The 26457-nt window shown below is 41.2% G+C and overlaps 1 protein-coding gene and 1 pseudogene across 1 annotated transcript in view; one reads left to right on the top strand and one right to left on the bottom strand.

Moving 5' to 3' along the window:
- Nucleotides 1-22524, bottom strand: part of YIPF4 (Yip1 domain family member 4) — a 28271-nt gene extending 5747 nt beyond the window's left edge. Inside the window, exons 1-4 of the mRNA XM_075536094.1 lie at nt 22190-22524; nt 12522-12675; nt 10303-10474; nt 6596-6673 (exon numbers count right to left, since the gene is read on the bottom strand). Coding sequence (XP_075392209.1) covers nt 6596-6673; nt 10303-10474; nt 12522-12675; nt 22190-22283 — 498 coding nt within the window. The 5' untranslated portion in view covers nt 22284-22524. The remainder of the gene's footprint in view (nt 1-6595; nt 6674-10302; nt 10475-12521; nt 12676-22189) is intronic.
- A 2597-nt stretch (nt 22525-25121) lies between these two features.
- On the top strand, nt 25122-25631 carry LOC142431044 (large ribosomal subunit protein uL23-like; annotated as a pseudogene).
- The last annotated feature ends 826 nt before the right edge of the window (nt 25632-26457 follow it).

Here is a 26457-nt window from a genome sequence, read left to right as displayed (position 1 = left end):
TCCAGCATAGAAGTGGAGTTTTGTGTGGGGAATGATTATCTCAATAGGATAAAGGAGGATGGAGGGTGAAGGCATGTCTGAAGCCTACGTCATGGCAATAGGGCAGTTAGAGATCAAATATGTGCACTCATTGCTGTGTATCATAGTAGGTATTGTCCTTGACATGGATTGAATTATGTCCCTGACACATGTGAAGGCCATAATTCTCAGTGGTTTGGTAGCTATGCAATGATGTGACTTGGGAGTTACATACAGATGTGACCATCTCAGTTGGTGTGGTAAGATGTGGTTAGCCAATCACAACTGTGAAGTGATTAGGGTGGGATGTACACCCATACTCAGGTCACATTATTTGACATACGGGCGGGGGTTCCTGAGTGTGGTCTGTGTCACCTTTCATTCTGAGAGAGAGAAAAGCAGAGAAAGGGAGGGACTTGGGAAGCGCTGAGCATGGAGTACACCCTTTGAACCCCAGGTGCCTCCACTGAGAATCTCCTGGACCAGGACACTGATGCCAAGACTTCCGGAAATCTCCAAGGATTGCTGGACCCACAGCTGTTGACAGAAAACAAGGACCTTTTCCCAAAGACAACACAGAAAGCCTTCCTCCAAAGTTGGTGTCCCACATTTGGACTTCAATCTTCCTAAATTATGGGAAGATAAAGTTGCTCCAGTCATCCACATGCGTTATTTCTGTGATAGAGCAACACTAGATAACTAATGTGGTGGCAACATTGGGGTATGGTACTGTTGTAACAGATATTTTACATATGGAAGCAGTTTGGAAATTAGGAGAGACGTGAAGAGTTTTAAGGTGCATAATGGTATGGTGACCTTGCAGGTAGTAGCCAAATGTGTAATCATATGTCACAGGGCTCCTACCTGGATTGCTTGAGAACCAAGAGACTAGTGAAGGATGGACTGGTCCATGGAGCAAGACAGCTGCCTATCTTCAGGGAGCAGGGTTCCTGGCAGGGTGGAGTACCTCTGTCCACTGATGGAAGTTGGCTTACTGACCCACAGAATGAGAGAGCCTGCCATCATGCCAAGGTTACTGGTAGAGTGGGGAGTCTATACTAATCAGAACTGAAGAGTTTTTATGGTTTGCCCAAGTAGGGCAGGGACTGGGCTGGCCCAGGGTTTGAGGGGCTGAGAGGACAAGGAAGCAGGACGCATATGGCGAAGAGACAAGCAATATGAGAAGCAGAGCTACTCTGGTCTCAAAGAGTGGGGCCACAACCACTGGAATTGAAAAGATGAAACTAGGCCTGCTGGGTCTCCTAGGTTTCTGCTAGATATTTAGCCAATAGTTCTGGATTATGGGGCTTCTTTCTGTTCCAGAATGCCAGAGAAATGGGGGCAGAGCTGCTACCCAAAATCTTAAGGGGAAGGGACTGCTGTGTCCAAAGGGAAGAATAAGACCTGCTTGAGCCAAGGGGATTATGTTGCTACTCCGTTGGACTAGGAGAATGGGGCTGCCCAGAGCTGAAGGTGGAAAGTTGCCACTCCAATAGACCTGAATGGTGGAGCTGAAGACCAGGGCTGAGGGACTGCCAAGCAGAATGCAGAATACGTCAACACCCAACACTCTCAGAGAAGAGAGGATTATTTTCAAGTCTTAAAATTTAATGCAAATTGTCCTGCTAGGTTTTGGATTTGCTTGGTGCCCACTACTCACTTTCTTTCCTTTGAATCTCTCCCATTTGTAATGGAAATGTCTATCTTATACCTGTTCCACCACTGAACTTTGGAAGCAGATAACTTAAGTCTAAATTCACAGATGTGGAATTTTCTCCCCAGGATGAAATTTGTATTTAAAGTTGATTTAACAGTTTTTAGCATGATATGATGAGGTGAAAGTATAACAAGCACATTAATTTTGGGGGGGCTGAATGGAATGGTATGGATTGAACTGTGTTCCTCCTAAAATATGTGTCAACTTGGCTGACCCTGCCTTCTCAGTGGTTTGGCAGTTATGCAATGATAGACTCATCTCTCATGATGTGAAGTGATATAATTATCCAATTGGTTGTAAAGGAATTCAAGTGGTTGCAACACTGTTAGGTCTAGATGTTTGCGAGTTTCCCTGAGGAATGGCCTGTATCACCTTTTGTATAAAAGGAGAGAAAAATCAGTGGAGAGGGGCCTGAGCACCACCAAGAAAGAAGAGCCAAGCACAGAACACATCCTTTGGGACTAGGGTCCTAACAGAGAACCTCTTACATTCAGGGGTGGAGGAATTGTAAGACACATGGAGAGCTCCATGGAACGCTGAGCCCATAAATGGTAAAAGGAGTCAAGGACACCCCCCTGAGCTGACAGAGAATGTCTTCCTTTAGTGCTGATACCCTGAAGCTGGACCTCTAGCTTCCTATACTGTGAGTGAATAAATTTGTTTGCTAAAGCCACCTACTTGTGTTATTTTTTTATAGCAGTACTAGAGGACTAGGACAGTCTGCATTATGAAAAAACTGAGTCTTAGGGAAGCAAAATGTTTGCTCAGGAAGCAAAGCTAGTAGATGACAGATTTTAAATTAAGAACTGACTTAATTAACTTCTACAGTCCTACAAGGTCATTATGTTGGAAGCAACGCATGACCATGAGTTTGGTTTGGGTCCGACAGTGTCCTAAAATTTAGAGACATATACTTTTATTTGAAAGGAGTTTGGGAGGTGCTGTGGGGTAGGTGTGGGATTGCTAACCTCAAAGCCACGGGTTCAACCCATTAGCTTCTCTGCGTGAGAAAGAGAGGCTATCCACCTCTGTAAAGATTTAGTCTCAGAAACCCCTAGATACCATGGCTAGCGACTCAATGTAGTGTTTTATGTTTTACAATGAGGTATTACATTAGGTTTTAGGTAGAATGCAAGAAATATTACATGAAAAAATTAATTTAGGTCTCTCAGAGTTATTTTCATTTTGATGAGAAAAAGTTTAGTGGACAAATGCTATTCTAAATTTATTTATAAGGAATGCAACCAGGAAAAGAACAGGAGACAGCACAACAGCAACATAATTTTAGAAGCTAGAAAGCAGATGGGTAAAGAGCTAAGTAACAGACTTGGCAGACCTTTGCCCCATGTGTGAGAAAATGGCTCAAAGTTACTGGATTTAGCATTCAATATTCACAGAGTCAATCTGATATTAGTCAGTATTCACATTATAATCTGCATTCCATCACTTAGTTTTACTCTGTCTACAGATTAATCTACTTAAATTCTTGGTATATATCAATTCTTGAAATCTTATTTAATAAAGGTATTACCCATGAAACCCTGAGAGTCTTAAAGACCCTTCTACAAGAGTCTTAGGTCAATATTATTTTTTTACAATAATGCTGATATTATTTGTCTTTTCCACTGAACTGACATTTTACTATTTGGGCAACAGTAATGGTTGGTAAACCTGCTACTGTTTTCACCAAATCAAGGTGCCACTAATTGTACTAGTAGTTACTGTGTTCTTTACTACCACACACAGAAAGAGAAGGGGGAAGCGGGAGGAGCCAGTTACACATAGTAACTTTGATAAAGCAATCAAAAATGATCAATTTTATTAAACCTCAACATCTGAATACATATCTGTAATAATTTGTGTAACAAAATGGGAGGCAAACACAAAGTATTTCTGTTGTATATTGAAGTTCAAGGATTATCCCAAGGAAGAACACTTGTGTGAATGAATTAAGAGTTTAATCGGATGTTTTTTTGTTTTTTTTTTAACAGAATGCCATTTTTACTAGAAAGGGAAACTGACAAGACAAACTATGGCTACTCAGACTTGGGTAATGTTAAAACGAGTCCATTGCTTTATCAGAAAAAACAACATTGTTTGTAGCAAATGATAAAATGTGAGTTCTCAAGAAAATATAAAAATTTTGGAAAATTTACACACTTAGCACTGTAAGCTTAAGTTTTCCAATAAATATTTTCCTCAGGTTATATGGCGGTGTCAATGAATGTGATAACTTGTAGAATAAAGTAAGACGCATCAACATTTGGAAGATCTCCATAACCCAGGAAATAAATGTTTTCCAATGTTAAGATTTACAAAATTCTGCACTGCTAAAAAGATCCATTCAAAGTGAATGCTAATAACAGAGAAGGAAAAGTTAGCAGCTATGGCTTCAGATTCCATAGTGCAACAAATCTGAAAGAAACTACTACATGTTAAGTTTTGGTGTAGCATCAAAGAATATCCATTAATTATCTGAAACGGCTATTAAAAAATCTTGTCATCTTTTCCAGTAATACATGTCTGAAGTCTTATTTTCTTCATATACAAAGGAGTACCCAACCTCCCTCAGCTGTCTTCCAAAAAAGTTACTTGCAAGAATGTACCCTTCAGTACCAGTGCTGAAAGTAGTGATACCAGGAAGGTGGAGGGAAGGTAGGGTAGAAAGGGGAACCAATTACAAGGATCTACATATAACCTCCTCCCTGCGGGATGGACAACAGAAAAGTGGGTTAAGGAGTGAGTAAGATATGACAAAATAAGAACTAGGAGGCAAAGGGCATTTATAGAGAACTAAATACAGGCATATACAAATGTAAATATATTTATATATGACAAGGGGGAAACAGATCTATGTACATATAGTTATAGGTTTAGTATTCAGGAAACAGATGGACAGTCAGCTCCTACTCAAGTACTCCCTCAACACAAGAACACTTTGTTCTAACAATTCGGCAGTCTAAGATGCTCACCTTCCTGGCACGATCGCTGAAGACTATGGGTACACAAGTAAATGTGGTGAAGAAAGCTGATGGTGCCTGGCTATCAAAAGATATAGCATCTGGGATCTTAAAGGCCTGAAGACAAACAAGTGGCCATCTAACTGAGAAACAACAAAGCCCACATGGAAGCAGCACACCAGCCTGTGCGATCAGGAGGCATTGAGGGGATCAGGTATCAAGCATCAACAGAACAAAAAAAAATCATAGCATTGTGAATGAGGGCGAGTGTGGAGTCGGGACCCAGGGCCCATCTGTGAGCAGTTGGACATCCCCTTGCAGGGAGGAGAGGAGCCAGTCATGGTGCAGTGTAGCAATGAAGAAACATACAATTTTCCTCTAGTTTTTGAATGCTTCCTCCCCGGCACTATCATGATCCCAATTCTACCTTACAAATCAGGCTGGAACGGAGGATGTTCACTGGTACAGATAGGAACTGGAAACACAGGAATCCAGGACAGATGAATCCCTCAGGACCAGTGGTGAGAGTGGCCATACCGGGAGGGTACAGGGAGGGTGGGAAAAAAGGGGGAGCCGATCACAAGGATCTACATATAACCCCTCCTTGGGTGACGGACAACAGTAAAGTGGGTGAAGGGAGATGTCAGACAGTATGAGGCATGACAAAATAATAATAATTTATAAATTATCAAGGGTTCATGGGGGATGGGGGGAGTGGGGAGGGTGGGGTAAAATGAGGAGCTGATACCAAGGGCTCAAGTAGAAAGCAAATGTTTTGAGAATGATGATGGCAACAAATGTACAAATGTGCTTGACACAATGGATAGATGTACGGATTGTGATAAAAGTTCTACAAGCCCCCAATAAAATGATTTTTAAAATGTACTTGCTTACTTTTTGTTGTGGAAAATAGTTATTTTCTTAAAAATATATTAACCTGAGGTTGATTATTAATCTTAAAACTTTCTATTTTGAACTAAATAAAGGTTTACAAAGCAGATCATTTGTTTACATTTAACAATTTATATACATTGTTTCATCTCATTCATTGCAATACCCTCATTGTAATATCGCCCATCCCACCTTCCCTGTGTTTCCTGTCTCCATTCTTCCTTCTCTCCAAACCCTACTGATTTTTGCTGTTGGAAAAATGCTGTCCCCTTGATCCCAAATGGCAATGTTTTCCAAAGAGGGAGATACCTCTCCTTGGGGATAAGGGGTCTGGAATGAGCCAGGGAAGGCTGCACTTTATGGGCTGGATTATGGGCTACAGTCCAAAGTTTCTAATTGCTCGGGTTAGGGCATGGTGGTGTGGTGTAATTCTTTTTCTGGAAAAAAGAGGGGTAGGCCAAGTAAGTTTGGGAGATTTTGTTCTACGGTGTGCACACATCAATGTTATTATTCTCCTTGTAGGCCTGAATATTGTTTGGCTGAAAATCGAGTCAGAGGGGAGAGTTTAATTCCAGACCATAGTCTTGGGAGTTGTACCACTTTCTAGCCAACCAGCAAGACTGGTCACCTTTAGAAACTTCTAGAAGCCCCCTCATACACTTCAATTATGCATTAATTAATTACCTGACTAGTAGCTCCTAATATCCATAAGCTATAATGCTTCCCATAACCTCATGCTTTGCTGCTTGAGGAATGACACAGGAGTGATTCTTTCTCTCTGACCTTGCAGTTAGCAACCCAATGCTTAACTTAAGGTATCATCATTAATTGAGTAAGAACAAAACACATTTTCTGAATGATAAATCATCTAAAAGGACTTAATGTAACTTAGAAATAATTTGGGGACAAGAAGCAAGTTAAAATCAGTATAGTTACTGATTGTACTTACAGTCCCCCAAATAAAGTTTATTATGAAAAGCAAAAGCCATTTTAAAAATCAACTACTTACTTCTCCACCAAGAACTCTGGCCAGTAAGAAAATTGTTAAGGAACCAAATATCCAAATGGTGATAATCCATGAGACCACCTTAAGAGGAAATAACAAAAAATATTTCATGCAATTAATTTCTATTAAGCAAACTGATAATTTTCCAGGAACCCAATTTGCTACTACATGCTCAGTTTCAAGTCATGGAAAGGTTATGTGGGTTCACAGGTATCTTTCTAAAACTTAACAGTATTACGATGCTTAACATAATTTTACACCCATATTGAAAATTTAGTGTTCATTAATTGCCTAAGACAAACCTCAGTGTTTCAATATCTATGCTTTTAAAATATTGCAAAAAGGGGAGAAAAGGCCTTATTCCAACCTTCTGGTTTATACCATCCTTTAATGGAAATTATTTACTGAAGCAAGTTACTAATCTTCTCCATGGGGATCAGGGATGTTGGAGGTCTTTCCATTTTGAATTGCACATTTATCCAATGAATAGGATAAGTAAGGCATTTCAGATCCCTCAGTGTAATGATACAGATACACTCCCCCCAAACTTTGTTTGCTGGGACAGGCTACAAACCAATGACATGCCAGTTGATAAGATAAGCATACTTAATCAGTTTCTAGATTCTCAGTATCATTCCCAATGAAAGGAAGCAAGACTCCTTAAATAAATGGTCAAGTCCATAACTGAAGGAGGGAAAATACAAGATGAGGGTGAGCACCCTCGTAGGGTCAGTAAGTAAGGAAATGCTCTAAAATGAAGAGAAATGTTAAAAAGATATAGACGCTGACCTGAAAGAGGTCCCAATGGCTAAAACTGGAACAATTGGGGGGCCCAATTTGTTGAACAATTAAATACATGATGATAGATCTGCATAATTCAGAGTAAAATAAATATTTGAGTTCATATTGACAAATAAATAATTGAATAATTAAATAACGGGAAAGACCTTGGGATGAGTATGGTGGACCCTTCTCCAGTCTTTGAAGGCTGGGAGTGGTGGTTATTACTCACTGCCTCCCACCATATACGCTTTGGGTGGGGTTCCCAGTCATGCTCTGTCTGCTCCCATCATGCACATCCCCCGTACTACTTCTCACCTTCCCGCTTCCCACAAAAGCCTCCCTCCCTACCACCTTAAAGCCCTTGCTCAGCCTCCCACTGTCCACCTATGGCCTAAGTCATCCCGCAGTCACTCCAAGCCCTCTATGGCTGGACTGAGATGTCATGGACAAATGGATGAAGGCACCCTGGGCCAGTCTGCAGCCATGCCTCATGTGGCTCAGTTGTCAGCAAGGTCTCCAGTATATCATTTGAGTGCCCTGCTAAGGGTAGCCTGTGCCTGGAGTGGGTCCAGTGCAGGGCTCTGACCACTCAAGATGCCACCTGAAAAATTTTTCAAAATTGTTGTAAATGGGAAAAAGGATGTTGAGAGAGCAAGAATAAATAAATGTCAAAAGAACTAGGGAAATAGACAATCTCTACTCACAAACACTATAGGTAAAATCTTTCTATGTAATAAATTAGAGAGCTAAAGTTTGGTGTGAAACTCAGTATTTGTATTGTTGCAAAATATCTCCACAAGGTATAAAGGGAAAATCAGCAACTTTACTACATAGGATGCAGGCAGATACATTATCCTCTATCAGATGATCAAGGTTCTATTACCCACAATATGGCACATTAGTAGCACATGCAAAGAAATTGGTATACCACCACTTACGTGGTATTCTTACAAAAATGCATAAACCAGTCATGTAAAATTATCAGGCAAATCCAAATACAGCAAGAGGGTATAGGGCTAATAATATTGTGGTTAACCTTAGACTTCTTTGTTCAAATGCAAGCAACCGAAACCAAATCATCGCCATCAAGTAGCTCCGGACTCAGTGACTCTATATAGCGAAAATTAGAACAGTTCCTTAGGGTTTCTGAGGCTGTGAATCTTTACAGGAGCAGACAGTCTCATCTTTCTCCCAAGGAACAGCTGGATGGTTTGAACCACTAATGTTGCAGTTAGCAGCCCAATGCCTAACCCACTGTCCCATCAAGGATCTTTTGCTCAAATGAAAAACTAAATGTACTGCCATCGAGTCTATGTTAACAGTGAACCTGTAAGACAGGGTAGAGCTGCCCTTGTGAATTTCCAACACAGTAACTTTATTTGAATAGAAAGCCCCATCTTTTTCCCACAGAGCAGGCTGGTGGTTTCGAACTGCTGACCTTGTGATAACAGCCCAATGTGTAATCATTAAGACACCTATATAAAATAGCTAAAACAAAAAATGTTATAATACAGGTTTGGTGGTGGGTAGGAGGTAAACACTTCCATTTATTTTCAATGGCCCTTATAACATTTCCAACATAATACTTAATAATAGCTATAGGACCTATCAGTGTATGGGGATGAGTAAAAGAACCTGAGATAGGGACCTTAACCTGGATTATTTGAGTAGGCCTTAAATACAATCACAAGGATCCTCGTAAGAGTGAGAGTGGAGAGACCTGACGCTAGTAGAGGCGGCGATGGCGATGTGAGGACCAAGGAAGCAGAGATTGGAGCGATGTGCGTAGGAGCGAAGGAATGCTGGCACCCTGTCAGTGGAAAAGGTAAGAGAAAATATCTTCTGCTAACACCTTGATTTTAGCTCTTAAAGATCATTTTGAACCGCTGACCTCCAGAACTATCAAAGAATAAATTAATGTTTTAAGTCAGTAAGTTTGTGGCAACTTGTTACAAAAGTAACAGGATACTAACACATTTCCAAATCACTCTGGCATGAGTTATTTTTTGGTTTTCTAAAGCTGATGGGTAAATTGAGCCAGGGTCCTCAGCTTTTTAAACAGGTGGCCATTCCACTGTCCCTCAGACCTGTGGGAGGGCCGGACTACAGTTAAAAAAAACCAAAAACACTATGAACAAGTTCCTATGCACACTGCACATATCTTATTTTGAAGTAAAAAACCAAATGGGGCAAAAACACCCAGCGGGCCGGATAAATGTCCTCAGAGGGTGGCAGTCTGAGGACGCCTGTGCTAGACTGGTAATCACAGGGTTGGTAACTCAAACCCACTAGCTGCCCCTGAAGAGAAAATGAGGCCGTCTCTCCTGTAAAGATCCACAGCCTCAGGAACCCGAGGTAGGGTCATAGGAATCAGAATGGACTCAATAGAAGTGAGTGTAGTTCTGGTTTTGGTTAAAGTTTTGAAGGGAAAATAGAGATGTTTATAAGTACAATATGATGACACAGAGAAACTCCCTGAAAGCAAAGTGATAAAAAAATGAGAAATTGTATAAAAACAACTCTGATGGAATCTTTGCCATCCTTTATTGGTTAAATGTTTGTTTTTCAAAATAGAATTTAAAATGCTTACAGGTTTACAAGTGTTTAAATGCTTTGTTTCAAGATCCACATCCCTTGGAAAGGGGGGGGAGGCCTGGTCATTTCTAGTCAGCTAGGGGTAGTTCCACCTGTTTACTCCCATGTGCCATGCCCATACCAACACTTCCTGTGTAAATGATCATGTGGAGAAGTTGGCCAAGCATCGAGCTAAGATACTCCCCACCTACTTAATTATGAAGTTTGGCGGTTATTAAGACATTCTGAGCCAAGAGAAGGCACTTAATATATTAATTATAGTTAATATTTATTCATATTAATTTTTAAATCTCTAAAAATATTTAAAAGCAGTGAAAATGAGATATACTTACCCTAAACTGTCCATATAATGATATCATTGAAAAGAAAAGAACAACAGCCAGAGGACCCCAAAAGTCAGGATTGTCTCTCACCACTTGTCTATTAAAACCAAGTGATGGCATTGGCATCAAGACACATCGGATTTTGTAGTAAATATCCTTTAGATCAATATCCAGTTCCTCCCTATAACACCAAAGTAAACATTCTCATTAAGCACACTTCTGAATACTGAGCTACAAAGGAATTTGTGAAAAATATACACAAGACAGTAATAATCTTCCTAGGTTAAAAAATGTTACCATTTGAATTATTACTGTATTTCACGGATTCTAAGGTATGCGTATTTTCAGCATTTCACCATTTTTAAAGTTGTGATTCGTTATCCATCTAGAGTTAAGACAACTACTGCAAAGACGTGCCATTCCTTTTGCCAGTCTCCTGGAGATGTGTCCACTTTGGAATGACTTTAAATACAATCCTCCGCTTGAAATTTTCGGGGCCAGACTAAGAATTCAGACCGCTAACCTTTATGAGCTCCAGTGTGGCTGTTAGAGGTTCTGGGCAAATGTTTCTCCTTCCAACATTCTACTCATTGTGTCAGATTCCTTGCTGCCCTTCCTGTGTGGTGGCTTATTGCCCTTATTACGTACACAGAAGAAACAGCCCTGTAATGTCTCAGTGTTATGACCCTGCAAGTGCCTTTTCTTTCTGAATACTTTGTAAAAATACCTGTATCCTATAACCCATAGCATGCAAGATTTTATATAATGTGTCATATTACCATGAAGAAATGGGTTATTTTAGTACTACTACTAATCTACTATAAAGAATAACTTGGTAATGCATTAATATTACAAGTCTATAGGTAATTATTTCCAAAAATTATTAATTTATTACTTATATTCCAAGGAATACCTAATGATTTTAAACGTTTCAAGTACTGTGAAGAAAGTGACATTCTCCCTGTAACCTTACTTGAATGACAGCTCTAGAATTCTGCAATGCGGTGCATTATTAATATGACTCTTCTAGCCATAGTCTTTGTACTGCCAAACAAACTTTGTCCTGCTGGGTCTTGGTAAGCGACAGTAAGGAAAGATGTGGATAGAATTATATGAAATCTACTATGAGACTGACTAATTTTACCATCCTGTTGGGTATAAAACAGCCATCCCAGAGGCAGGAATGGGAGAAGTCATTACCCTCAAGAAAGAGGCAGAAGTGGAGCATGCCCATTAGACTCCCAAGATTCCTATGCACTGAACCACCTCAACCCACGGTCAGAAACTTGTGACCTTCGAGGAGTGGCAAAACAGTAGCAACCGCAGAGCCAGAGTATGAGTCAGAACACTGGGTTTCCAGGTCCAGAAACCAGCAAAGCTGAGTGCCTTTACACAGGAGGCTCCTTTGTAACATGAGGTTTGCAGACTCACAGAAGCAGGGGCAAGAACCTTTGGGTTAAGGCTTCTGCAGGAGTGGCGTGTCCTTGAGACCTGTACTGGCAGTGCTGAAAGTACTTGTAACACTGCCAGAGTAGGGCACAGGCCAGACCAGGGAACTGAGGACCAGAGAAAAGCCTGCCCATAGGCATAGCTGACTGTTCTGATTAAAAGAACTGAATCCCAAACATTTCTAATCCTAAACTGTAACCTGTTAACTTCCTTAATAAGGCCCATGATTGTGAATATGCACTGAGCATTGTGTGACCACCACACTAAATTAGTAAATCTAGGTGAGAAACAGAATGTGAGAATTGGTAAAAATGTTGGAGGGTGTTGGCATGTCTAACCTCAGCCTCAAAGGAATTGGCATTAGGTTGATGAGCTTAACTCTCCTCCCTGCTTATAAAGTCAGATACCCCCCTCTCGTCACCTTTTTACAAATTACCATATAGAAGACATTTACATATGTCCTTTTTTGAAGTCTTAGTATGTCCTAAGTCTGAATTTTTACAGTAAGCACCCACCACCAGGTTTTGACATTACACTGCATAATTACTTGAGATAGTTAAGAGTCCTGGGTAAGTTCTCTAAGGGTGGCGTATACTTGTAAGATATCAAATTACTATTTGCTTGTTACTTGCCATTCAATAGGGTATTTCATGAATGTAAAAGGATTACTGGTAAAAGTGAAGATTGCTACTTGTCTTTAAATACCAGGGAAGAGCACGATCACCCTAGAGATCCTCTCTTGATAGGCAAACCAAACAAACCCCAGTGTTTTTACATACAGGAGAGGCTTGTTATCTTCAGGATCCTCATCTTCAACTTCCAAAAGCCAGCCATAGCCTCTTTGTCTCAGAAATGTAGTAGCTGTAGATTCTTTGATGAAATCTCCACCAAGATTTAATTTGACATCTGGAGATGCTATTGAACCACTAAGATCTGGGGAGAAAAGAAGACAAAATTTTAAGCCAAGGAAAAATGTCCTTACCAAAATGTAAGATAATTATCATGCAAAAATCTCTATAAATGAACATCTGCTATTTTAAAAAATCACCCCACTGCCATTGAGCCAATTACTACTACAAAAGACACAAGAACCTATAGGTCAGAGCAGAACTATCCCAGAGGGTTTCCAGGGCTGTAAATCTTTTTTTAAAGTCATTTTACTGGGGGCTTGTATAGCTCTTATCACAATCCATACATACAACCATTGTGTCAAGCACACTTGTACATTTGTTGCCATCATCATTCTCAAAACATTTGCTTTCTACTTGGACCCTTGATATCAGCTCAATTCTCCCCCACCCTCCCTCACAAACCCTTGATAACTTATAATTATTATTTTTCCATGTCTTATACAGTCTGATGTCTTGCTTTACCCACTTTTCTGTTGTCTGCCCCCCAGGGAGGGAGTTATATGTACATCATTGAGATCAGTTCCCACCTTCCTCTTACTCTTTGGGTATGTCTACCCTTAATATTGGCCCTGAGGGGTTTATCTGTCCTGGATTCCCTGTGTTTCCAGCTCTGATCTGTGCCAGTGTACATCCTCTGGTCTAGCTGGATTTGTTATGTAGAACTGGGATCATGATAGTGGCGGTGCAGAGAAAGCATTTTAAGAACTAGAGGAAAGTTGTGTGTTTCATCTATGCTACACTGCACCCTGAGTGACTCATCTCCTCCCTGCTACCCGTCTGCAAAAAGATGTCCAGTTGGCTACAGATGGGCCTTGGGTCCCCACCCCGCATTCCCCCTCATTCATGATGATATGATTTTTTGTTCTTTGGTGCTTGATACCTGGTCCCTTTGATCCCTCGTGCTCACACAGGCTGGTGTGCTTCTTCCATATGGGCTTTGTTGCTTCTCAGCTAGATGGCTGCTTGTTTACCTTCAAGCTTTAAAGACTCCAGACGCTCTATCTTTTGATAGTCGGGCACCATCAGCCTTCTTCACGACACTTACTTATGCACACATTTGTCTTCAGTGTTTGTATGGGGAAGGTGAGCACACAATGATGATTTTTGTTATTTGGTGTCTGCTACCTGATCCCTTCAACACCTCATGGTCACACAGGCTGGTGCACTTCTTCCATGTAGGCTTTGTTGCTTCTGAGCTAGATGGCTGCTTGGTTAACTTCAAGCCTTTAAGACCCCAGGCGCTGTATCTTTTGATAGCCTGGCACTATCAGCTTTCTTCACCAATTGTGTCAGGAAGATGGGTATCATGGAATGTCTGCTTAGTTGAGCTAAGTGTTCTTGTATTTAGGGAGTACTTGAGTGGAGACGCAATATACCTTAATACTAAACCTATAAATATATGCACATAGACCTATCTCCCCATCATCATAAATAAATATATTTACTTATGTACATGCCTATATTTATGCTTCTTATGCATGCCCTTTGCCTACTACTTCTTTCCTCTATTTCCTTTTGCTCTCCTCTTGTCCCACTATCATGCTCAGCCTTCATTTGAGTTTCAGTAGTTCCTCTTGGTTACATTGCCCTTGATCACTCCCTACCAGGCCTCCCACCCACTCCCAACCCTTGCCACTGGTTATAAATCACTCGTTGTTCCATTGTCCCTGGATTGGTTAACACCACTTTCCTTCCCCCACTTCTCCCTCTCCCCGTGTCCCCCAGAACCATTGGTCCTGTTGTTTTCTTCTTCATACTTTTTATCCAGTCTATCTTATCTCGATAGACCTGCAGAGATAATAATAGGCAATAAAAACTCAACAGAGACAAAGTGACACAGAAAAGCAAAGCAAGGACAGCAGCAACAAAAAAAAGCCAGTGACATACAAATTCAAAAAGAAAGAAAAGCCTGTAAATAGTTCAAGATCTGTTTGTAGACCTTTAGGAGTGGTTTCTGGTCCAGTCTGATGGGGTGGCATGCCCTGGCCCCAAAGTTTATTTTTGGTATTCCCTCGAGACTTCCTCGTTCTGCTCCCCTTGCTGTTCTATTGCACGCCCTTAGTGTTTTGCCTCAGTGTGGTGGGGTCAGCTCGGTCACACATCCCACACTGTCTCTTCTCCAGTGTTGTCCCATGTAGGGCTATGGGTCAGTGCGGATGTCGCATCTCATAGTGGGGCCAGCCATATGGTCCTCTCTGTGCACTGGCTGCTCTGAGCAGGGCTACTGTCCTCAGGGCTTGGTGGGCCAGGGTGTGCTCCACTCCCTTCCTCCCCCTTCATTTGCTTCTGATTCTGTCTGGGCATGGTAGGCCGGTTCCTTTCCAGCACCAGGTCTATTGTCATTCTCTACAAGGTACCCCAGCTTATACTTGAGTATATACTGTAGTTCACTGCTAATTCTTTTTTCCTTATATGACTAAATCATTGGTTTTGACAAAAAAATTTTAAAATATATAAATTTTTAAGATCAGCTCTAAAAAAGTGTAAAGAGTTTCAGTTATCTACATTAAAAATTAATTAAGCTCAGAGCCTGCGCAGTATCTTGGACATTATAAATCACTATAGTATGAATGCTATCTATTCTGACTAGAAAATAAGTGGGAATAGTTAATAAGTTGCTTAAGGTCAAATAGCAATTAAGGGGGAAAACCTTTTAGTAATAAATATCAAGGAATAGTAAACAACTATAAATGTTGTTGACCTCAAGTCACATGACTAGAACAGCACTTTATTCCTTCAAGAAATAAATCAATAAATAAGTTCTTGACATAAAAGACCTTAATTTGCACATTACTCTAAATTCTAATTTTAAGGGCCATTAAAATTTTGGCTTAAACTTCAATGAATGGATGATTCACATCCTGGTCTGGTTGTGACAACTCCCACAAAGAATTATGACAAAGTTTGCATTCTGAAGCTAAGTCCTGGCTTAGCTACTAATTAATTCAGCAAATCAGTTATGCTTACTGGGCCCCATTTCCCATTCATAGTTCCTCTAAGGAAGTGGTTCTCAACTTAATGCTGTGACCCTTTAATGCAGTTACTTCCTTGTGGTGACACCCCAACCATAATGTTATTTTCATTGATACTTCTTAAAAAGTTTCATTTTGATACTGTTATGAATTAGGCAATCCCTCTGAAAGGGTCCTTTGAGCCCTAAAGGGTCACGACCCACAGGTTGAGAACCACTGCTTTAATCCCTAGCTGAATAAACCCCTCTCCTTAAAAACTTAAAAAAATCATATAAACCCTAGAGCAGCGGATTTTATTGCGGGCTCGTACAACTCTTATCCCAATCCATCCATCCATTGTGTCAAGCACATTTGTACATTTGTTGCTATCATCATTCTCAAAACATTTGCTTTTTACTTGAGCCCTTGGTATCAACTCCTCATTTTTACCCCTCCCGCATGAACCCTTGATAATTTACAAACTATTATTATTTTGTCTTATCTTACACTGTCCAACGTCTCTCTTCACTCACTTTTCTGTTGTCCGTCCCTCAGGGAGGAGGTTATATGTAGATCCTTGTAATCAGTTCCCCCCTTTCTACCCCACCTTCCCTCCACCCTCCCGGTATTGCCACTCTCACCACTAGTCCTGAAGGGATCATCTGTCCTGTTTTCTATGTGTTTCCAGTAAGGAACTGTATTAAAGGGTCATGGCATTGGAAAGTTTGAGAGCCAATGGATTAAAGGCAAGTACTTTGAATTTCACTATTCATTTAAAACTACTTCCTGCAGACAACCATACAACCTTGTGGCCACACTCCCTAAAACAGTCTATCAATATTACTCGGCTGCTTTGTCTTAATGTAAGTTCAAAAGAAAGAGTTGCAATCCAATGAATATTCATTTCTCATAATGCAAAAAGTGCTTTTCTTAATTTAACAAGAGGAAGATTTAGACCAGGGAATCACTAGGACAATGACATTACAGGCTCCAGAATTATGAGACAGGAAAAGACCGTAACAACTGTTTCCTGAACTCTAGAAAGGACTGCAACTGAAGTGCTAGAAAGATCCTGTAGGATTGCTTCAAAAATTATACTTCATCTGAACCAAATATAGATATATAAATTATAGTGCTACGGAATGTAGTGCTCGAGAATTGTGTATGTTTAACAGTGAATCAATCACCTGCTGCTAGAGTACTGAAAGGCAAGGATGTTCCTCTGAGGACCAAGGTGCACCTAACCCAAGCCACTACCCCTCTCACACTGAAAAAAGAAATGAGCATTGTCTTGATCTTTCTTTGGGTGAGGTGACGATGGCACCTTCCACTGGCTTGACTGATGTCTGAAGAATAACATGTCTCTGACCAGTAAGGACCTTGGGAACTAAGTCTGGGCCACTTCAGAGCTGTTCTTTCAAAGCACTCCATACCCCAGGCAGAAACTGTGGGCCGAGTCTGGTCTGTGCGGCACCTTCCCCCAGTTCTCCCAGAAGATCGCCTGCTGGACTGTGCAGAACCACCCCCACCCCCTACCCCTCCTGCCTCTCAAGGCCAGAGCTGGACTGTGCAGCCTCTTCTGCCACATTCCAAGAAGCTGGTCTGTGAAGGGCTCAGACTCTGCAGCTGCAGCACCAGGAAGCCTCCCTCTCTGTATGGACACAGGCACCATCAGCTCTCTTTACCTCATTTGCATACCCCCCTCCACCCTGATCCAAATCCTACAAATATCCCACTGCCTCACCAACAGGCACGATTTCCCTGACCTAACTTGTTGGGTCTCGGAATCTGCCTGGGAGCTCAAGATGCTACCATCCCTTTCTCTGCTCTCCCTCAATAACATCTTTCTCAACTTCACATGCCTGGGTAAATTCTATCTCTGTTCTGCACCTATGTTTTTCACCTCTCAGAAATATCTCATCGACCCTTCACATTTACCAATCTTCCATTAGCATTCACTGAAGCAATCTCCAAGATAGTCCAGATAACTTCCCCATCTCTTCAATGGGTCGTCAACGATCTTCAAGCACAAGTGCATGGATTTTGTCAACATGAAGTTGACGGGCATCCAGAATGAGATTTGTCACCAATGGACATTACACCTTTTTTGAAATGAGAAAACCAGTCACACACTTGAGTTTTTCCCACAGCACTATCCCCTGTAAACTGTGTTCAACATCACAACTTCTGCAGCATTTTCCCCAAGCAGGTAACAAAATTTCACAGCAGCATGCTGTTCTCTTAAATAGGCCACCACAAAAATGAGGTTCAAGTGAAACTTTTACCAAAAAAATTCACCGTGATTATAGATCCTACACGACGCCACTGGGTACACTAACTCAGAGCAAGTTGCTTGATGCTTACCTAGTGTGAAAAATGTATACTATAGCAGAGTTTTCGTCCGTATTTTTTGGGGGAGGGAGAGGTAACCCCCTTGCATGTTTTACAGTGTTCACTATATACACTAATAGAAATTTCATATAATCTAGTAGAAATTTCCTATTACACTGAATGATAGGGGCTTCCTTCTCAATATGCAGCCCCATCGCGCATAAATATTTCCCCCTTTATACACTAGTCAAATTATCTATACTTCAAAATTTGGCAGAATATCACCATGGCTAAATTTTGTTGATCTTCCAGACAGAACTATTTTCCTCTTCTGATCTTTCAAAACAATCCAAACCAGTGATTCTGAAGGTTTGAAGTGCATATGAATCACTAGAGGATCTTGTTAAAATGTAGACTAAGGCTGATTGCGTTACTAAGTGCACATGTTGGTGGTTTGAACCTCTGACAGAGAAATTGCTTATTTTGTCTGATACAAAGCAAAATCAAAGAACTGCCTTAATGATTTCCACAATTTCCCTATGATGATATAAGCACACCTGCATTTCATTACAGCTCTTGAATGTAGTTTTGCACAATAATTTTGAATAAATTTCCCTTTTATTCTCAATTTTTGGGGTGTCTAATATGCTGTTTTTTAAAACCGGTATTATTGACATAATTTATCATACAATTCAATGGACTTAATATATTTTAAAAAATCATCGCTACCACCAATTAACGAACAATTTCTTTATTTTTATATGCATTGTGATTAGCTCCCTTCCCTGCCTGTCCAGTCACAACCCTAAGAAACTATTAATATAGTTTCTGTCTCTGCTAGCTTTATTCCCCCTGGATTTCATATAAAGAAAATCATACAAAAGCTTCTAGCAATAGCAAAATAAAACACTGAGAAACCTCAATTCAAAATAAAAGTAGAAAATAATAAAAACTAGGACAAATTAAAAATGGATCAAAAGGGAAATAATGAAATGATGTTAAATTTTAACCTAAGTATATCTGCACTAATTCATTGCTTTTCACACCCCTGGGGTCTGAGGGAATTCAACAGAGGCTTAACCCCCTTGGGGTCTCTGCAAATGGATTTGGGGTTTTCATGGTCTTCCACAGCCTTCAGTAAGCTAGGTGCTCTGAATTTAAGCTCCAATACATCTCCCATTTTTGACCTTGGACTTTATTATTTACAATCCTTGGATCACACAGGTTGATGTGCTTCTTCAATGTGGATTTAACTGACACTTCACTTATATGGTTGCTTGTTTTAAGACACACTTTTAATACCCCACAATTTTCTTTCCCACAACTAGGCACCCTATCTTTAGTGATCCCTTCATGGGAGTAAGTACTGTGCAGACCCACAGCATAAGAACTGATTGTTTTTAGTTGAGGGCTTACCATTAAGTATATTCTCAACTCATTTAATGCTTCATTCACATATTGCTCATGTTCCTTGTATTTATGGACCCAACTTTAGAGCATAGTATCTTAAATAAGTTTCACAATATTCTTATTAGTATGCACTTCATTGTAAGATGACAAAAATGGATGTCTGTAGCTACTATAAGCATCAGGACTCTAACTGAAGTTTCCTGGCTCTAAATGCAGTTCATTTTTTAAGTTATACATCTACTGGCAAATCGATTCCCACTTAGCAACCTGGTGACAGATCATATTCCCCCAGAACGTTTCCTAGACTATAATCTTGATGGGAGCAGATCACTAGATTTTTTTTTTTTCCTCACAAAGGTAATGGGTTTGAACTGCTGATCTTTTCTGGATGACAGATGAGCACTTAACCAATGTGCCATTAGGGCTCCTTAGCTACACATCTAACTGCACTAAATCTTGTAGCTTCACCTCAGTCACTGCTATATGTGATCTCCCCACCCCACCCCAACAAGCAACCATCATTTTCTTCCTTCAATAAATATTTCACATTTTTATTCTGGTTTCTGTGGTAGATGCTTGGGATCTAGAAAACTTTGAGAAAGCTTTTGTTTCTGAGGGACAGTTTAGCAAGGTTCACACAAGGAAGGAGGAGCATGTAAGCTCAGTGTTAATGGTCCCTTAAAGAAGAAAACTCTATAAGGGCAGGATACACACACATAGACCTGGAGACAAGATTTCTTCTGGTCCCTAAACTTCTCTAATTTAGGGTATATACTGAAAATATGAGTCAAAAACACTAATGGTCGCAAAAACAGAAATGAAAAGGGAAGAAGCAAGAATGTGCCTAATATGTTTAGGGAGCAGAGAAAAGAACTGGCCCAAAAAGTCAAATGTTCGTAGCAGAGAACAAGGAGGGAAAACCAGGGTTAGGGTTATTACTGAAACCCCAGCAGCAGCAGCGCTGCCAGCATGGTAACGTGGCCAACAACAGTACTAAGAGCTTTATATTTGCACAGCAGTTCGACACTTGGGTATGATCCCCATTTTGCGCAGGGAGGTCCAGAAAGGATAAGCAACTTGCCCAAGACCACACAGACAGTAACTGGTAATGCTGGGTGCAAACCCATTACATGAAGAGGTTTCAAAAAGTTTGTGGAAATTTTCCTTTAAAGCCCTTGTACTACAGATACACTATCCACATTTATAAAAATATAAGAAAAAATATATAGGAAAGGTGCATCACAGTTTACTGGAAAGAACCTTGAAGAGACAAATCAGCTCCTGGCTCCATATACCTCAGGTGCAAATACATAACTTCTCCAAGGTACAATTTTTTTATAAAATTCAGGAATAATGAAGCTCATTAGGTTTCTAAAGGTTGAACAGGTCACAAGGTTAACTTACCCTATAAATTTAAAGTACACAAAGTTATGTACAACAGGCTATTATTATTGCATGTACTAAGTAAAATATGGAGTTGGAATAAACGTCATGAATTTACCAAGTTTCTTAGTTTAGTATATAGAGTCATTGGGTAAACTAGTTATGTCGGATTTTTTTCTAAGGTATTTAAATTACCTTAAGAAAGGTAATTCTTGGGGGAGTGGGCAGGGAGGGGGAAAATGAGGAGCTGATGCTAGGGGCTTAAGTAGAGAGCAAATGTTTTGAGGACGACGAGGGCAATGAATATACAAATGTGCTTTACACAACTGATGTATGTATGATGAGTTGTATGAGCCACTAATAAAATGATTTTTAAAAAGCAATTCTTGGGAGAATAAGTATATGAAGAAAAAATAGAGCTATACACATGAATATAAACAAATACCAAGTTCTGATACTTGGCTTTAGACTTTCTTGTTTAATTTCATGAAATAACCTTGGCCTCCCTAACACAACGTTACTGCTAAATGTAAATGAAAGTAAACTGAAATATTTTGTTGCCATATTTCACCAAATAATCGTTATTTTAAAATACTATCTATCAGCTATGTTTCCTTTGATAGTTTTTTAAATTATCAAACTACAGAAAAGAAAACGGGAGACAAGTGATAACTGGAAAATCAAAATTCTGAGGGAAATTTAAATTTTAGATTCTTCTCTAGACTGACATTTCAAGAGTGAAATATAACTGACTTTTTTTTCTACCTGCCAGTCGATCTGTTCCCTGTCGGGTAACTGGTGAACAATCTTAATAAAAGCAAAAAATTGAAAAGATTCACGGAAAGATTCAGATGGCAAGGAAGTGGGGTGGTCAAGAAGGGAGGAAGCGTGGAAAACACGCTGCGGTGCAGAAAAATCTGCCCAACCTAGTTGCTTCTGCCAAACAAGACAAGGAAATCAGCAGACGCCGCTGGAGCAACACGCTGGACTGAAGAGACGTTCGGAATATGTACCTAGGACCCCTTCTCCGCGTAATGAGGTCAAACGTTATGAGATAAGCAGGCCATGGGGATCGAGGTGAAGACCCCAAATTCAATAGAACACCCAAACGTGCTGAAGGAAGTTGGTATTGGAAGCGCCGACTCTAACCCCAATCAAGAATAAAAAACACGAGAGAAAAGTTAGCTATGGATAAATCAACAGCGCTCCTCCCGTGTTTTCATGCGGCCGCCTAGCCTGGTCATTTGAACGATCTCGTTCCCGACTCTCTGCACGTCATTCCAGAAAGAAAACCTCGGGGTTCCGGAGGTCCACCGAGAGGCCGGCGGAGCCGCCTGGACGGGCCACGCCGGCACCAGCCCACAGGAAGCTCGGGCGCGCCCTACCCAAGGCCCAGAGGCGCGGGGGGCGGGGCGGCGTGCCCAAAGCCCCCTGCCCGTCCGCCTGGCCACCCGTGCTCACCTTCCGCGTCGGCCGAGGACACGAAGGTGAAGTCGCCGTTCGTCGGGGAGTACGCCGGGGGAGGGCCTGGCGGCGGCGGCGGCTGCGGCTGCATCTCGCCGTCCGGCTTCACCCACCGCGGGGGAGGAGGCTGCGGCTGGGCCCAGGCCCCGGGGCGGCCGCCGTGCCAAGCGGCACGCCCGCCCGACCGTGCGGCCCGCGAACCGGGCGCGGACACCGGGGCGCGCGGCCGGAGACGAGCGCAGCGGGCCGCCGGGCTGCCCTCGAAGCCGCCCCACTAAATCCCCTCGGTGGCGGCCGCCCAAGCACCACGACGCCGGCGTCCTGACAGCACCATAACAGTGACAACAGCGCTCCGATTGGCTCTTTGTAATGCGCGCTGCCATTGGTTCCCAGCGAGCGCTTCTGATTGGCTCTTCCCAGTGTTGCTTCCGGAAGCGTTCCCCCGGACAGGAAATTTACTTCCAATTCGTGGCTTCTTCGTGTTGCTTGTTTTTGTTCCCTTCAAGTCCCGCTTCTTCCTGCTTTTCTTTATCTTGTCTCCTCCATGTTTTGTGAGCTGGGTGGGTTAAAGCATTTTAGAACCAGGTGGGTGCCAGGTACCAACCCCAGTTTAGGATCCCAGGATTCTGCTGCCTTAACGAAAAAACAAACACTGCCATGTTCAATGCTGACTCATAGCGACTCTTGAGGAAGCGTTGAAGAACTAGAGGAAAGTTGTATGTTTCATCGGTGCTACACTGCACCCTGGCTCATCTCCTCCCCGAGACCCTTCTCTAAGGGGATGGTTGACACATTTCTTTGAGAACAGCAGCTGAAGCCAGAGAGATGGCAAGCTAGTAACAGAATCGGGAAGGTGCTAGAATATCCTGCTAATGGGGCCTTTGTTTACAAACCCACGTAACATTTGAATGTTTAGATAAATAAATGTAATATTCATGCTACATAAATATGACTTTTAATTTGGAGAGAGGGCTTAGAGGTATATTACAAGACAGACTTTAAACGATACATAACAGAACAAAAGAAGGCATGGCCCTTGTAAAAGGGAATATCTGGAAGTTTTTCTCAGAGGAGGTAACAAATTGGGACTTAAAAGATAAATAAAAACTTGCAGACAAAGAGGGAAAAGGGACTGGCAACCTGGGTCATGATATTCCAGATACCATTTTTGTGAGGATAGGCAACCAGACCTCATTCTGATTACTTGACGCCTAGGTTTGTTGGTAAAAATGGCTACAGGCAAGACTGCATAGACAGGTGAACAATTGATCATTTTAAACATTGCTTGCTATGAGAGTGTAGGATTTTACAGGAACCTAGTGATACCTGAAAATAGTGATGGTTAAAGAAACCCCCACCCTTCGTCTTTGGAAAAAATGCTTATTGCAAATAATCCAGAGCCTTTGCAGGTTCCCTTTCCTTACATAATGAAGGAATAATTAAATTGCCTATCCCACTAAGCAATCAGAAGCAAAGTGTTTGTTCATTAAACTTTGGTTAAGATTACCTTCTTCTCCCAAGTCCCTAAACTTTGGCCCAGCTTCAGTCTGAGACAACATACAACCTCTCCTGTAGGGCTCCTCAGCACACATTCTGTTTATTATAAAGTGGTGTCATGGGTTATGAGTTGGGCTGCTAATCAGAAGGTCAGCAGTTTGAAACCACCAGCTGCTCTGAGGTACCAAAGAAGGGTCCTGCTATTCTAAAGACTTACATTTACTGATGGAGGCAATGAATATACAAATGTGCTTTACACATTGATGTATGTATGTATTATGATAAGAGCTTAATGAGCCCCTAATAAAATGATTTTTTTTAATGTGCTGGAAAAAAAAGACATTTTCAGAAACCCACAAGGGGGCAGTTCTACACTGCCTTATAGGGTCAGTCACTATGAGTCAATTTACTTGATAGCAGTGAGTTTGGTTTTTTACTATAACAGAAAATGTACTTTATGGATCGAACTGAATCCACACACTCAAGATACATATAACAAATCCTAGCCCCACTACCTGTGGGTGTAACCCTATTTGTCAGTAGAATTTTCTTTATGATATTAATAAAGTCACGGAAGAAAGCAGCCACCTTTGAGATATGAGAACATAGTAGGTACCAGCCAAGATTTATTGCCCTCCAGTCAATCCCAACTCAGAAAGCCTCTGTTTTAGGTACAAAAGCAAGGAAATACAGACCGAAAAAGATAGATTCCATGACACATGAGGATCAACATAGAAGTGAGAGTGAGAAGCTGAAGAGAGAAAAAGATCTTGCGCCAGAGCCAAGAGAAGGAGAGAATATCTTTTCCTAGAGATAATGCTCTAGATTGGGATTTCTAGTTTCTGTAGTGGCATGGTGAGTTAACCATTGGGCGGCAAATGAAAAGGTCAGCAGTTCAGACCCATGAACCATTTTTCTGGAGAAAGATGAGGCTATCTACTTCCATCAACATTCAGTCTTGGAAACACTATTCAGGTTGCTATGAGTCATAATTAATTTGCTGGCAGTGAGTATAGTGTTTCGGTTTTGGTTAAACGGTGAAAAAAATCTGTTCATTAAAATTAAGCAATTATGGTGTGTCTGTTATAGTTCTTACTGTTAGGGGTTGTGGAGTCAGTTTTGATTCATAGGGACCCCAGAGACAACAGAACAGTCCTATGACAGCTTCATAACTGTTCTTACGTTTGAGCCCATTATTGCAGCCAGGATGGATGTTGTCAATCCATCATGTTAAGGGCCTACCTCTTTTTCAATGATGTCTTAAACAGTTCAGAGCATTAAAGCAACAATGTGTTCAAGGCGGTGCTCTGAACTAGAGGTATAGATGAATGAGCAAAAGTTCCTGGTTACTAATGGTACTTAGGAGTACGGATGAGAGTGCACAGCAGTGAATGAGAGGACTGTGTTCAGAATGAAGCTCGCCTTTTTCACAAAGATGGCCCCGAAGGAGAAGAAGGAAGCTTCTGCCCCTCCCCAAATGGAAGCCAAAGCAAAGGCTTTAAAAGCCAAGAAGGCCATGCTGAAAGGCATCCATAGCCACACACACACACACACACACACACACACACACACACACACACACACACACAAGATCCGCACGTCACCCACCTTCCAGTGACCCAAGACCTTGAGACTAAGAAGGCAGCCCAAATACCCTCAGAAGAGTGCCCCCAGGAGAAATAAGCTGGACCATCATGCCATAATCAAGTTTCCCTTGATCACAGAGTCTGCCATGAAGAAGACTGAAGAAAACAACACACTTGTGTTCATTGTAGATGTCAAGGCCAACAAACACCAGATCAAACAGGCTGTGAAGAAGCTCTAAGACATTGATGTAGCCAAGGTCAACACCTTGATCAGGCCTTATGGTGAGAAGTCATATGTTCGACTGGCTCCTGACTATGACGTTTTAGATGTTGCCAACAAAAGTGAGCCCAGCTAGCTAATGCTAAATATAAACTTTTATATATATATATATATATATATATATATATATATATATATATATATATATGAATGAAGCTCTCAGGAATGCCTACGTGGAAAGGACAATGTGAGGAGGGCATATCTGCAAAGGAAATAGGGAGTTTCAAATTTAAATAGGATGGTTCTAATTAGGAATACGTATGACCTAGCCATCCCTCCACTTGGTCTATATACTAGATAAATGAGAGCCATGATATGAGACTATACATGCATGCCCATCATCATTACAGCTCTACTCACAATAGCAGAAAGATGAAAACAACCTCAATATCCAGCAGTGGAATAATGGCTAAACAAACTTTAATACATATATATAATGGAATACAATGCAATGATAAAGAATCACAATGAACCTGTGAAACATAGCACAGATGAACCAGGAGGCCATTATGTTGAGTGAAATTAGTCAATCACAAAAGGACAAGTATTGTATGAGCTACTGTTATAAAGTCCAGAAAAGGCTCTCACACTAAAAGAAGCATTCTTTGATGGTTACTAGAGGTGGGAGGAGAAGGATGGGAGAAGACATGGGTTAGAGGACAATGAGTTTTAACCTGGAGGAAGCAGAAGGCAATGTACAGCAAGGGGGGGTAAGGAAAAAATGAAGGCAGGGGAAGACACTAGGAGGTTCAAGAGTTCAAAGCAACAGGAGCAAACAGTATTAGACACACAACCCTGCAATAGAGAGGGCCTGGGAGTAAGTACCTGCATGGGTGTGCAGGCTGAACAGGTGAGGGAGGGATGAAGGACGTATGCCCATGAAGTTACGTAGGTTTGATAGA

Source organism: Tenrec ecaudatus, chromosome 17 (assembly GCF_050624435.1).
Source record: "Tenrec ecaudatus isolate mTenEca1 chromosome 17, mTenEca1.hap1, whole genome shotgun sequence".
Lineage (NCBI taxonomy): Eukaryota > Metazoa > Chordata > Mammalia > Afrosoricida > Tenrecidae > Tenrec > Tenrec ecaudatus.
The sequence above is the reverse complement of the archived record's forward strand: the minus strand, read 5'-3'. Positions and strand labels throughout refer to the sequence as shown.